This window comes from Zeus faber, assembly GCF_960531495.2.
Source record: "Zeus faber genome assembly, chromosome: 15".
Taxonomy (NCBI): Eukaryota; Metazoa; Chordata; class Actinopteri; order Zeiformes; family Zeidae; genus Zeus; species Zeus faber.
Window position 1 is genome coordinate 22,338,947 of NC_137194.1, and position 15,446 is coordinate 22,354,392.

The window sequence follows — 15,446 nt, forward strand, 5'->3', positions numbered from 1 at the left end:
AATTTGCACGTTGATGGCAGAACCAACTGTTGGTTCCGAGCACAGCCAACTCAAACCACATGCACGATTTTGATATTTTTGCTCATGATTGTCATACAAATAATTGTTGATTCGAGAGACAATTACATCAATTTCACACCATAAGACTATAAAAGTGTAATAATACACTTCCACTTCATTAAGAAGAGCCATTTATTGGCAATTTGGCATTGGAGGGGACCAATTATGAAAAACCCATTTTTTCAGTGTTTGTGGACATAAGGTCTCTGATTGGGCTACTTACACACAATCTGTGAACTACGACAACCCAGTTCGTTTTTTGTGAGCTGCCTGTTTCATAAAACATGTGATTCATCAAGCCGTTCAGATTTGTCTCCTCCTGGCACATCACACAGGGCTTCAGTAGAATTACAACCACCCCTATCTGAGTAACTCCACCCTTGAGTGCCACCCCTGCGGGTCTGGTGACTAAGAGCTAATCATGGGAAGTGCTCTGTTGATGGCTGCAGAGACCAGCACAAATCCTTTAAAAGAAAGAGGAATCAATACCAACTTTCTGTGACAAAACTGCAGACAAGGGAAATGTAAGTATTTAAGAAATAATTGTGGATTGTCGCTAACGTTGATCCGCTGAGCAGCTCGCCTTGTTCGCTTCATGCAAAGTGGGACCAAACTTTTCAATTATGTCTTGTAGGTCTAATATGAGTGACAATCCAGCAACTGGATTGCTTATTTCTCGCCTTCAATCTGTTCAGAAAAAGATTTTGGTGGACTGCTAAGGTAAAGTTTTATGTACTTCATCAGCTCAAACCCCATTGGCTCACTATCATATACAGTATATAGTCATATAATATAATCATATAATCATGGAATCCAGCGATTTTTTTAAAACCATTGCGATGTGCTCAAAGAATTGCAATCAGGCCATTATGCAACAATTGTGACAGCCCTATTTGTGACACCATGGCAATAACACACACACAATCATACATCCACACATACGTACACACACAAACACACGCACTGCACCATGATAATATGACAAATCTATGGGAGCTTCACTAAAATCGAATAGAATAAACAGTAAAACAACTTCCATCCTCTGAACACATATTTGTGTCCCCTGTAGCTCAGAGAAGTATATGGTTGATGTCCTCTCAACAGAATTACATAGTAAAAGAAAGTGAAAGCCTGTGGAAAATATTGAGCAGTTGTCCTGTTTTACATCCTTCCTGATAAATCAATGCTCTAAAGCAGTCTTGCATGGAGCGATCACAGAGCAGGGGGTCCACATTAAGATGGCAGAGCCATTTGTCAGCGGGGCGGAGGTAATGACTGTGTCCATACATGCAACCTCGGGCTGGGCTTTAGTAATCTCTCCACACCAGAGCAGGGCAGTGCCAACGCCACCTCGGAGGGCTTGTGGAAGGGAGGAGAAAACCGACAGCTTTTTCTCCCTCACCTCCCCCCTCTTCTGCTTTTTCTCCTGTCTGTCTCACAGGCCTGTTATTCCTGCCCATCTGTGTTTCACACTCGTACTGAAGCTCCTTTGGTGGAGACTTGAATCTCGTTAGTCCTCTCTCAAACAATCTGCGACATTCAGTCTCTCCCTATTCTTTCCCCCCACCCCTCTGTGTCTTTCAGCCCCTTGGAGTGAGAGAGTGAATTTCATCATCCCCTGTGTCTTTCCCCCCCCCCCGTCATCTGCCAGCATGCAGACACTCCCACGCAGATGATCACCAGACACTTCCTTCCCACGGAGGTCCTGTGGCGCTGCCAGGTCCCCTAAGCCAAGACGAGCCCTCAGCCCTGCCCATCACACCAGCCGACCTCCTCCAGCTTATCTAGCATCTCCCTTTCCCACCCCCCCCCCACTCGGTCCTCCAGGCTCACTCTTTTACACCCATTACCCCTTCACCAACACCATCCACCCGTCGCGGGATCACTCTCCTGTCTGACTCCGGCTTGTTGTTTTCTTCTCGCCTTCCCTTCTCACCCCCAGATAGCAGCATCTTCCTTACACAGGTCTCCCGAACACACCTCCGTGCACGGTCCCAAGTGGGCACCATTTCACCATCGCCTACAGATCTGAAGAAGCCTCTGCATTGTGTGTCAGCAAGGTAGGCATTCATAATCTTTTATCTAACATGACCTTCCTCCAGTCTCCCTCTCACCACCCACTTCCCTCCTTCCCAGTCAAATCACTCACCCTCTGTCTCTCCCCCACACTCCTTGCGAGTCCCCTGGGCAGCTCAAAGCTCTGCGCTGGGCGGCAGCTCTTGCATGGCTGCCCCGCCAAAGTGTATTTTAAGACACCCAGCATGTTTCTCCGCGGGGATGGACGGTAGGTATGACTCACAAATCAGATATTTGACCAGGAGAGCCACACAGTGGAGTAGAGCTGAGGTGTGTGGGAGGAAAGTGTGGATAGCTCACAAAGGGAACCTGACTGACCTCTGTCCTTCCATCTGGTAAACAGACTGCTATTCCAAGCATATTGGGAGTTTCAAAGAAATGTATTTTCCCCAAACGCCAGAGAGTACTCAGTGAGTGCAATTTGAGTTGAGGTTGTGGTGTAAAGCTCAACATATACCAAGTTGTGTTGTCCAGGTGCAGTGGAACTGAAACAAATACGTGTTACAAGTCCTGCAAATTGAATTTGAGATGTCCCCACTGAATACACCGCCATGACAATTATGCCTGTTTCACGTGGCAGTTATCTTAGAGACACAGTACAGCAAGTCTCTACACCAAGTTCCTTTGACTCAGGCTCCACAGAAGGCAAAGCCCTGCAGAGAACAATGAGGATCAGCTGAGCAGCCTTGATCTCAGTGGCTTTCTACAGGTGCTGCAAAACCTCAACATAAAGTAGGAATAAAGCAACCCACAGGTTTGTGACTAAGTGTTGTCAAATGTATTCCTTTCTATCCACGGGGTATCACATTACAGATAGGATTTATTGATTTTTCCAGACTACAGACTACTAAGTAGGAATGCACCGATCCGATACTGATATTGGATATCGGTCCGATACTGACTCAAATAGCTGATCTGGGTATCGGTGACAATGGGGCTAATCTATTAAATTAAATTCTATGTTAAGATGGAGGCCTACTTAAAAAGAAGTAGATGTTTTTGACAAACAAGATGTGTTCAGAACAAGAGAAGAATAAATTGACGCGTGATCTGGATTCTTGCAGTGTTCTCAATCATTAATAATGTGGATATTATCACCAAGCAGGTCACATCACAATGTTAATAGTATAGCGCCCAGCTCCATGTGAGGGCTAAATTCTGTTCTTGTTTGTGCAGATATTCATGTTCTGCATGTTTATGCGTCCACTGAACTGTTGCATCTGTGTGCCTGTGGGCTTGCTCGCCTCTATCCAGCGCGCATCGTACAGCGTCTGGGCGACACAGCGTAACGCCTGCTTTGCCTCATTGCGCCACGTCATCTTTGTCTGGCTATGACACATTTGTTACCAAGGACCAGGAATCGCCAGCCTGTTTCCCCCACCTGCACCTGATGCATGGTGGGCTTGACACATTCATTGTCTGTCTCCAGTCCTGTGCCTGCAACAGCCTCACCTGCATCCAAATGATTCCCATTCTGCCACCCCCCCTCGCACACCACCCCAAACCCCCCCCCCCCCCCATCTCTCCATCTCCCTATTTCCTCAGAGCCGACAGAGCACCATCACCAGGCTCATTTCTCTCCTAATAGTGCAGACAAAGCAAGTGAGCCTCCCTGATCTTATCGCTCGTCTCTCTCTCTCTCTCTCTCTCTCTCTCTCTCTCTCTCTCTCTCTCTCTCTCTCTCCTTCCTGCTTCTCAAAGAGGATTCTTTAGCAGGACCCTGGAGAAGGAGGACCAGACTCATAACACGTCCCCCTCCGCAGTCGCTGCCAACCGCTCCCTTCTGGACCACACTGCACACCCAACAAGAGCACTCGTACAAAATCATCAGCAATACATTTACTTAAAAGGGAATCACAGAAATCGATTGCACATGATTTGAATTATATTCAAGCTAGTTGTTTTTATTTTAGCCCCTCTGGGGCTTAATGTTGTGTGTTTTATATATGTGAGCCTTCATCAAAAAACATTTTCTTTTCCATTGAGGAGACTTGAGATTTCCTGATTTTCTGCAGCTTTTCTGATGTAATTATCCCCTGATCACAGCATTTACAGTTATCACGGATCCCCCAGAACTTCTGTTGATGTCTCCAAGTGCCTTCTTGGCATGATTCACATCAGATCTATGCACCAGGGTGGAATAGAATCAAATTTTAGCAGGCTGTGCCTGCAGTGCCGCCATGAGCCTAACCCTAAGTAAAGGGGGATTATGTTATCTCATCATTCACACCTGCAAATTATTTTCAACCCCCCCCGTGTTTGCTGTTAGAGAGCTGTCCATTACAGAATAGCAATATAAGAATAAAATATGGATATATTAATATATGAGATCTTTCTTTTCTTTTTGGCTTGACAATAGAGAGTATGGCTTCAATGATTTTCATGTGAGGTGTGGACAGATATATTACATTGTGCTATTATCACAGAGCTCTCACAGTTATAACATAATAATAATAATAATAATAATAATAATAATAATAATAATAATTATTATTATTATTATTATTATTATTATTTTTTTTTATTATTTTTTTTTATATTATTATTATTATTATTATTATTATTATTATTATTATTATTATTATTACTGGCTGTAAAGTCTAATAAACTTAAAGGTTAGTCTCCCTTTTCACCAGTCTGCTATTTTCCTTCAGACAATCAATCAAGAATAGAAAGCCTTGGCCGGCCCATCGCTCGCTGTCTTCTTTGTGCTGCTGCTGATGTACATTGCTGATGTTCTGACCTGTCCCTCACAAGCCAGGACAATACGGAATTGTCATCTCGGCGCAACAAAAGAGCTTCGGCTCCATGCCGAATAACCCGTCAACTCATCGGCCCCTTTGTTGGAACAGGAAGAAAGAATCTGTGTTTTGGTTGAAACTACCCTGTGTAAATAGAGTCTTATTCCGCACAGGGATTTAATTCATCATCGAAAGTGTCTTGACTAATGTGCCGCGAAGATTTATGTAGAGTGTGTTCCTGTTACATGCATATTTCACATGCCTTTCACTGGTCGTGGCAAAGCTGTCAGAGAGCTGCAAACTGTCATGTATTTCTGAGCCAGATTCAGAGAGGCGTAGCAGACATCAGATCAGACAATTACCAGAGAAGTTAACCAGCTGAAACAGGAATGATCTCAGTCTCCCAGTAATAATTGAACTCTCATCCACCTATTTTAAAATATGCATCTTTGATTACAGACCGGTAAGAGATTCTTCCAACTAGTTAGTAAACAACAGAATCCAGATAACAGGATCCTAATTTAATCCATAACAAATATAATTTGGTGCAATGGTATTGATTTGGCAAAACTCCAGTGCAAAATGTCATGTGTAGTGAGTGCAACTGTGTTTATGTTATGCATAAATGCATTTTTTATTAAAAAGGCCATTATTAGCATGAATTTCCCCCCTCATCTCCCAGCATTTATTTTATGTTTTATTTTCATCTGGTCATTTCCTCATGTCATGTCACTCACCTCCATGTCATTTCAGATCCGCTCACTCCCTTTTGCTTTCACTCCCTTCCCTTCAACCTGGTTTCCCCTCCTACAGCCCATTCCCTTGTTAGTCGTTCAGTATAAATTCTAGTCCACTTCCCTTTGTTCTTTGCCAGATTGTCTCTTGCTGACGCTGAGCTTTTTACCACACTACTTCCTGATCCCTGTACCTTCCGTCTGAACCTCTGCCTGATTTCCCTGGAGCCTGATTCTCTGCCTGTTCCTTGCCAGATTTCTTTGCCTTCTCAGACCGATCTCCTGATTTGACCCCTGCCTGTTTTTTTTCAAGCACAACTTAATCGATTACATAGTCACACTCTATGCAATTGCATAGACAGCATGTTTGTCAGTAATAAGTGAAGCATGAACCTCACTGTAGCATTTACATCTAGCTGTATAGGCAGATGTAGTACAGGCCACTAACATAAAGTCTGCAGCTGCTGCACCATACTGTACCAATTGGACTAGAAACATTCAAAGAATTTCAGTTTTAACATTACATTTTCTTTTAGAGCTAAAATGTATTTATTTGTTGGTATAATCTGATTCGCATACATTATATAATGGAGTATATTTTGGAATAAAATGATCTTCACAGCCGTTCTGAGTCAGTGAGTGTAACACTTGTCACTAATGAATAAATTCTAGTACTCAATTAATAGTGACTAGTCAAATTTAAATAGATACTAGTAACAATCTGAATAGATATTAGTCAGAGGTAAATGATTCAATGACAAAATTGTCAAAATCGTTACAAGTAACATTGAAATAGTAACTTATAACAACTGGAATAGTTACTAGTATCTAATAAATAACTAGTATTACCTTATACATTTTGACTAGTAAAACTAAAAAAGTTACTAGTAACTGTTGGAATAGCAATTTGTAAAAAACATTTAAGTACTAGTAACATCATCCAAACCATGTGCATGTGTGTGTGTATGTATGTGTTGTAGTGTGGTGTGTTGCGTGACAATTAAAGATTCTTCTTTCTAAATAGTTCATCCTATGGATTAAATGTTAAAAGGTCTTAACATACATACCTGCCTAATGCTCGGCTATTTCTTGCCATACGTTTTTCTGCCTCCTTTTCGCCGCACCCGAGGGCAGTATATTATCATGGCAGCACCTCAAACATGGGCACCATGTTTGTGGGGCCTCAGAAAAATCAAGAATGCATTGTGGATGACTTAACTGAGTGCAAGGCTCGCCGAGTAACCTTCAAATAGTAGTGAGTACTTGATGAATTGATGGCCACCGTGACAGTTTTTCTAAACATTCTAGCTATTGATCATTTACAGTAGAAGCAGGACCTGCCCCTGACGCTCATTGGTTGACATGATCGCTGTGACAGTGATCACAACCTGTGTGTGTGTGTGTGTGTGTGTGTGTGTGTGTGTGTGTGTGTGTGTGTGTGTGTGTGTGTGTGTGTGTGCTGTCGTGCATTATGTGTGATGTGCAGACAGACACGCGTTGTCGTGTTGTTTTGAAAGAAGCTTTCCTTCACATAAATGAAGACATTTCCACCATACATTGGTGCAGAAAAGGCACAAATTGGTGCAGAGAACTTCACCAGAATGCAGGAAATTAAGTGTTTGACACTCAAAATTTCCCGCGGTAGGACCCCAAGACCCTTGCTAAGATGTAGTCAAACGAAACCTACTCCTCTGCTGACCTGCAAATAAGTCCTCCGACGTAGGCATAGAGGCGAAAGACTAATAACTGGTGCTCGACACTCACAATTTTGTAGGTTAAATCGCTATCTCAAGCTTTTTATGTTAACATTTGGGTGGGGTTGGTGTTGCATTTGAAAATACGCCTCTCTGTCGCAAATGCCAGGGACGTTTTTTGATCCCAGTCTGGCACTGACTGTGCTTCTCTGCTATACAGAACTCAATTATAGTTCAAGCAAAACAGTACGGGACCAAATATATTTTTCTATTGACAAACTGTCAGTGCTGATTGAGTTGTTGTTTTTTTTCCCTCCGATCAACATAACTGCCACATGTACCCTTTTGAGGGGAACTACTGAAACGGTCGGATTTACATCTGAAAGGAGTAATCCCATCAACAGTTTGTTTTTTTTCCCTGCAGCATCGCCAACTTCTGAGGCTCAGAAGACAAAAACACGCTCACACACCACTCACACATGACTGTATTGCTTGGGCAGAAAACATCCCGAGAGAAATAAAGCAAAATTGAGCAAATCCAAAACTGTGATCTTTCAATTTTTGGTTGCTTTGAAGCCTATTTTTATTTTTGTTTTCCCACCAAAATGTCCTAAGATTTGGTAATATTCTCATAAATTATGGCAATAGTAATGAACTACCCCTAATCTGTTAGTGAAATAGCCCAGGGCCCAGGAGTAACACAACCGAAAAAAATAGAAACACCAGTTTTAAATGTAGGCCTGATGTAAGTGAGCACATGGGTCTCTGGGATGTACTAAATACTAACACACATTGACACCAATATACGCATCTACATATGTGGATGCAATGTATATACAGTGGCTCGCACCATTCATACGCGCACGTTAATACGCAAATACACAAATATTTTCAGGATGTTATAGCACAGAATCTTGCCTCAGTTATTTCTAGAATGAAGCATAAACTGCAGTGTGCGAGTCGCCTATCTGCCTTCTGCTGCTCTTAAGTGGCCACATCTATTCAACTGGTCGCTCAGGCACAAATGCAGACTGGCCCTTTGAATCACTGTTAGCAATGAACTAAAAAAAAATCAAATCACCACAGACGATGCCTTCCAATTAAAGGAGGCCATTTCCCCTGTTGTCCCATCCATTTCTGTTTTAGCCAATCCCGATTTGCAAAGCGACGTTCAGCCAAACAAATAGTCTCCCACATTACTCATTTGTTATTTTACTATTGTACTGTTATTCTATAAAAAACACACCACTACAGAAACAGCCTTTATACAAGAATATAAAACCAGGGACACATTTTAAGCTTTACAATGTTTGGAAATTGACAAAGGTGCTATGAATGACATAGATCTTAAAGCTGCTGTGCGTTGTGTTGTTGTGCGCATTTTCTCCTAAAATGTGTCCAAAACGAACACAACCTATCAACAAAGAAAAAATCATCAAATTTGTTTAGACCCTGAGCCACCAACAGGTTGGAATTTTGGCCTCCGAAGTGGCGGACAGGCTTCAAAACAACTCACCCAGTAGGCAGCCATTTGAATCACCAGCACATCAAATAAGGTTTCTAGAAGAGTGATAGTTTCAGATTCAAATGTGATTACGCAGATTTTTCATGGTTAAAAAGAACAACAAAAAAAAGAAAAATTTATTGTAACATCCAATTACTTACATACTTAATTAGTTACCCAAGCCTCTGCAATTAATACAAATGAAGTAAGTCTACAATGCTTAAATGCTTGAATTTTGTTTTGACTACAACTCAGTGGGTTCAAATGAACTAAAATGAACCCTATGATGAGGACTTTTGGTTCAGACGGGGTTATTCCCTGAGCAACAGGGACATTTATTTCTGTTTTGGAAGGAATGAATGAGTGTCCTAACACCAGCCTGCAGAGACATTCCCTTGCTTCTCCACTCATCCCCAAAAGCGGATTGGACGTAATGGGGTTCCACCCCCCCCTAACTGTTTCTGCTTGCCAGATAAATTGCAAAAAACGTTATGCTCGGTACAAGAGTGCCATCTCTGTGACATTTCACAATCAACTAGACAATAAGATTTGTAAGAAATAGAAACGGGCGTCACCTCAGTGAAAGGTTATAACCCGACTTTAAGAATCAACATCCTCATCACAAATATTTCCAAAGAAAAACCATGTGAGAAAACTGCTTGACCTGGCTGTTCCCCATGACACAGCCATACTATATACATGCAGGTAGATACAGATAAGCTCACTTTAATATAAATCCCTGCCCATGAATCAGAGACGGCAGGGAGTTAGTGCCTACTGAGTATGTACACATGCACAGCGCACAAAAAAACCCTACCAAATTGCAAATGGAGTTTATCGGAAATAAATTACACCAGAACAGGTACAGCAGCAGTTTAGCTGAGAACATATGTATTCCCATACAGCACAAAAAAATTACACTGCATAATAAAGTGTTCCTTCTCACAGCCCTGTTGGAATCCCTTGGCTCCAATGGCCTCTATACCTTGTTTCTCTGGTAATGTTTTGACCAAATGGCCTCGTGCCGCAGGAAACGACATCTCACTTGACACGGGGATACTTTATTTATTCCATTAATATTGTATCAGTCCCCTCCACTGCATTGTAGACTGTGTGTATCAGGCTAATGTACATCCACCGGACAAAAATCCTTATATGCAACGACCTCTTTCACTAGAAAGCGCAACCCCCCCAAAAGAAATGCAAATTAGTAAGATCACACTCTACACGTAGAAAACTAACAAACTAATGACGCCTCAGCAAATTATATTTTTTATCATTGTTTGTCCATGTTTTGTAATTGAACAAAATTCAGAGCCAACTAGCTCTCTGTGTCACACTCAGAATACACACTCAGAATAAAGGCCAATTAGCAAGCTGGCTTTGTAGGAAATAAATAAAAAATACAACTGCCAAAACCACTGGCACAGAACAAGAAAAATCCACAAGAGAAATGACTTCTCAATCCTTCAAAAATGGTAATGAGGAATGTGTGTGTGTGTGTGTGTGTGTGTGTGTGTGTGTGTGTGTGTGTGTGTGTTAGTGTGTGTGTGTGTGTGTGTGTGTGTGTGTGTGTGTGTGTGTGTGTGTGTGTGTGTGTGTGCGTGAGCGCACACACGCTTGCCTGGTAAATTATATATATTTCTTTCAAATTTTGTTAAATTATAAGATGACTATAAATTGTTGTAAAAGTTTGTTCTATGGAAATTTTTATCGTGCAGCACATTTACTGGACGAAGTGAGTCCTGAACAGGACTGAGTGAACCGGACCACAAACATTAATGGACAAATCAAAATATTTTTGGACCAAGCGGGCAATTTCCACCTGCGGCATTTCTGACCACTTACAGCACCTGTAATGCAACACGTAGCCCACACATTCCTTAGGTGTCTGTCTTTACAATTGTCAGTTGAATAGATCCTATTGGAATGTTTCAGTGTCCCTCAAAATAATGACAGTGATGATTCTCTGAAAGAAGGAGAGATTAAAAAAATAAAAAGAATAAAAAGAATCTAACCGTGCCTGCTCGGGTATAAAAGCTGGGGAAATCAATGGCTCTCTTAGACAGCTGGTCTGCAGGGACAGTGTCCCCAGACAGAAGAACAAGAGAGAGTTCACCTGCATTCAATACAAAGTTTTGCCCCTCACTCTTTGGGAAAGAGACGCAAAACAAAATTGCGTCCGTGGTCCCTGATGTAAATGTCATCTGGATAAAAATCTATCCTACAATCTATCTCTCATTCATTCCAGGAGGCCGGGAGTTGCAATTGGACACTGCTTCTGGGCTTCTTCGGCTGCGCTATTCCTTCCCCAGGAATGTGCTCAAAAGAAAGCAGGTACAAGACAATTTGTCAGAGGTGCTCAGCAACAATGCTCTTGGAGATAATTCAAAAGTTTGGCTGATTGTTTTTTCCCCCCTCTCCTGTTGTATTGTAGTTTCTCATTTACAACAGAGCATGAAGGCATCGAAATAAAAACATCTTAGAGCAAATCGGCCTCACCATGGCAACAGTATTGATCAACACTCCTGGGTCCTCAGAAAAATCCATTCTGGTGTGGATTTCTCAGCGTTAACAGTTCAGCAGCCACTAACACTCCGAATCGAAAAACTACAATATTTAGTGTTTGCCAATAATATCCAGATTCACTTTTTTATCTCCCCTGATGTTTCATTTATCATGCAGGGGGGACACGCCATGACCCGATCGCACAGGAATCATAGAGAGCGTGTGAGAAGGACAAACCTTGAGTCTAGCAGAGACGATGAGAGAGGCTGATTTAATTTCCCAAAGAGATTAACTTTAAGGACACCGGCTTTTAAACAAATTAATTAATGAGAAAAAAGTGCATGATTAGAAGGGAATGAATTGTGAATTGCTTTAGACAAGGAAATTTAGCATGCCGCGCTGAGCACATTTGACATTTGACAGCCCCATCTCTGACATGTTAGAAAAAAAAAATCTGAAATTGCTTTTTCAATCATTTTGAACAGGTGGTTATACCCACCTTTTGAAATTGCTAATTTGATGTTAGGCGGATTCGAGTTGAAAACAACCTCAGAAACTAGTCATTTCAACCATATACTGAACAAGTTCTGTATTACCAAGTAGCTTAAATGGGGATCTGTCACACATTGATTAATCACACATCATATTTAATGAATCATCATCCATATTTACTATTAACAGCAAAACAACTAACAGTACACAAAAAATAATAAAAGACCTCTGATGAAAGACAACCACATATTCAGAATACCGCACAGAGTTGAGAGGAGATCAATTTTAATACATTAATCCTTTGTCGGAGGTGAGGTTTTACTGTTGGTATCACCTCACCACTGCCCGTTACTGCGATAAGGCAGCAAAATTAGGAAATTTGCGTAAGCACAGTGTGGGTGCCTGTACAAATGCATAAAGATGCTGCTTGACAGCAGCTGTCAAACCACTTATTTCCCAAGCTCGGTTACTAAGCCAGTGCTGCTATGTCACAGCACACACACCCATTACCCTTCCACTCCCACTGCTTGACACTGACAGACATAGTGGTGAATCTGGGGCGAAGAGGTAAGGAGAAGCCACAAATTAGGGAATCATCTCCCCCCTCCAGCGTGCCATTTTCACAGATACGAGAGAACGTCAGACAGCTAGCCCCAAAACAAACCAAAAACAAGTGCTTGGTATCAGGGGAGGATTGGGGTATGAAATTGTAATTAAAACGTTTGTGAGTGTGTTTTTATTGGTTTAAATTTCTTATTTTGTTTCCGTCCATACAAATAGAGGCACAGCAACAAAGCAAAGCTACAGTATGTGTCTCTATGTCCAGACAACGGAGCCACAATCAATGTCTCTGAGGATAATGGAATGATCTGCTAAAGATTCACTCTCCTTTACAAAGGGTTTACTGTAAGTGTATAGGGTTTACTGTATGTGTTTGTGTGTGTGCGTACGTGTATGTTAAGAGAGTGGGTGGTAAAAGCATATTGGGCACTTTGACGGTCATAGTTTCATCTAAACAGGCACTTAAGGCCAGGGCCTTGGTTTGGCTAATTGATCTGGTGATAACACACAAAATACCATTGATGTGAGTTAAAAATTGTGACCACAAATCATTAGTGCCAACACTATTGCTTTGATGAGTCTTCTTGACCTAACAACACTGTCTTAAGATGTAAAAAGGTTGAGATGGTTTTTAAGTAATTGCATATTATACTATGAAGATACGTTTTGAATAATTGTTTTGGTGTCTTCCCCATGCACTGCTGGGTTCCTTGTTCTAGCTCACTCAAGGTTCCTCACAGTTACAACCAAGTAGCTGCATTCATGTAAAGCACACTTCAACCTATTTTCAAAATTAGCAATTGATTTCACTATTTCGCAACTGCCAAATTAAAGTAGAGCGAAAAATACATTGAAATAGAAAGATCTCGAGATAAAATGTATACCAAGGAGACATATAAGTCTGTGATAACACCAAATGAGACAAACTAGGTTTGACTGGGGTGTTCAGCTTTTTTGTGCATGGATGTGATGGTCTATGTATGTGATGGCGTATGTATGTGATGGTGTATGGATGTGATGGCGCGTCGATGTGATGGTGTGTGGATGTGACGGCCCGTGGATGTGATGATGCGAGGATGTGATGGATAGATGGATGTTTTTGCCTTTTTTTTGGATGTACAGTTTGTGATGCATGGATGTGGTGGTGTGTGGATGTGATAGTACATGGGTGTGATGATGTATGGATGTGATGGTGTGTGGATTTGATGGTGTGTAGGTATGATAGTAGATTGGTGTGATGATGTGTGGATATGATGGTGTGTGAATGCGATAGTAGATGGTTGTAATGATGTGTGGATGTGATGATGTGTGGATGCAATGATGTGTTGATGTGATGGTATGTGGATGTGATTGTGTGTGGATTGGATGGTGTGTGGGTGTGATAGTAGATTGGTGTGATGGTGTGTGGACGTGATGGTGTGTGGATTTGATGGTGTGTGGGTGTGATAGTCAATTGGTGTGATGGTGTGTGGATGTGATGGTGTGTGGATTTGATGGTGTGTGGGTGTGATAGTAGATTGGTGTCATGATGTGTGGATGTGTTGGTGTGCGGATTTTATGGTGTGTGGATGCGACGGTGTGTGGATCTGATGGTGTGTGGATCTGAAGGTGTGTGGATCTGAAGGTGTGTGGATCTGAAGGTGTGTGGATGTGTCCATGGACTGTGCAGCGCTGCCAGTGGGAGCTGTTCTTTCAGCACCATCAAGCGCAGCAGCCCACTCATGTCTTTAACAGCCTCTTATTTTTCCTACAGCTGGAGTGCATTACCCGGGTTTATCACCTCCTTACTAAAAAATCGGGCTGCTACTGAGGGACATCAATCAACCTAATAGTACCAAAACACATATAGAGACTTGCCTGAAAGAGTCGCAGTATGTTGGCCACCATGATCGATACTGAACTCGCCGAGGCTCCAATGACTCCGACTACTTTCTCCGGCTTGACAAACACCGGCGGCTCCCCGTTCGTGCACCGCACATCTGAGGTGTCCTTAGTGATCAGGGCCTGGACAAAAGTTAAGGACTGCTCCAGAGCGTAAGTATCCCTCGAACAAGTGTCCAACACCCGTGCGCCTAGGGTGATGTTGGGCAGGAGCTGGTCGTCCTGATTGATCTGATCCAAGGCGTACATCATGGCCTCCAGCCGGTGGATCCCGTTCTCCTTCTTGATGTCGCCGCACGGCGTGCCGTCAACCCCTCTGCCGTGCACGGGGAAGAGTCCGCCTAAGGTCAGGTGGCCCTCGATCCGTATGGAGTGCGGCGCGTAGGTCTCCTGCGGACGCGCCAGGTCCACCACGGCTCTCATGAACCAGAGGGCTCTCCACAGGGAGCACACCTTCAGCTTCAGCCTGATGCGAGCCATGGCGCAGAGCAAGTTTCGGGGGTGGGGGTGGGTTGTGGAAGGGGGTTGGGGAGGGGGGTCTTGAAGGTAGTGTGCGATCCGCGAGGGGGTGGGGCGGGGGGCGGGGACGGGGACGGGGACGGGGACTGGGGGGGGAAGGGGGGGGGGGGTGCGGTTGTTAGCGTGAACTCATGGTGGTCACCGAGCAGGAGACGCAACAAGGTGGTGCAGTGGGCGCTTCGTACTGCGCCCGGGCGTCGCTGTGCGGAGCGGGGAGCGCGGCGGAGCTTGTGGAACAAAGCAGACGACGGGGACGGTTCAGTTCCATCCTGGGGGGGAGGCGACTTCCACGTGTGAGAAGAAAGCAACAAAATAACACGAGCGAACCCCGCGTCGCCCTACCTGCGCGGTGTCCATCTCCGCCTCAGAGCGCAATGGAAAGTGTTCTCTTTCTTGAGGAAGTCAAGTGCACACGACAGGATCAATAAAACACGAATATATGACAAGAGCCATATCTCAGATGAACACGCAGAGATAAATACTTGGTGACATCCCCGGTGTTCGGAACAACTCCGCGGGAGCGCGTGGTGGCGAGGTTTGTCGGGTTTCCGTCCGTGTGGCGTCAGGTAAAAAAAAAAAAGAAGAAAAACCTCCAAAGCCGTAAAAAAAAAAAAAAAAAAAAAACACCCACGAAACTAAAAAATATTAAAATAATAATAATAATAATAATCACACG

The 15,446-nt window shown here is 43.1% G+C and overlaps 1 protein-coding gene across 1 annotated transcript in view; it reads right to left on the bottom strand.

Moving 5' to 3' along the window:
• The window catches only part of LOC307241545 (metabotropic glutamate receptor 7-like), a gene marked incomplete at both ends in the record, with an annotated part of 56,306 nt that extends 41,632 nt beyond the window's left edge, over window positions 1-14,674 (bottom strand). Inside the window, one exon of the mRNA XM_080015707.1 lies at window positions 14,228-14,674. Coding sequence (XP_079871833.1) covers window positions 14,228-14,674 — 447 coding nt within the window. The remainder of the gene's footprint in view (window positions 1-14,227) is intronic.
• Between the last annotated feature and the right edge of the window lie 772 nt (window positions 14,675-15,446).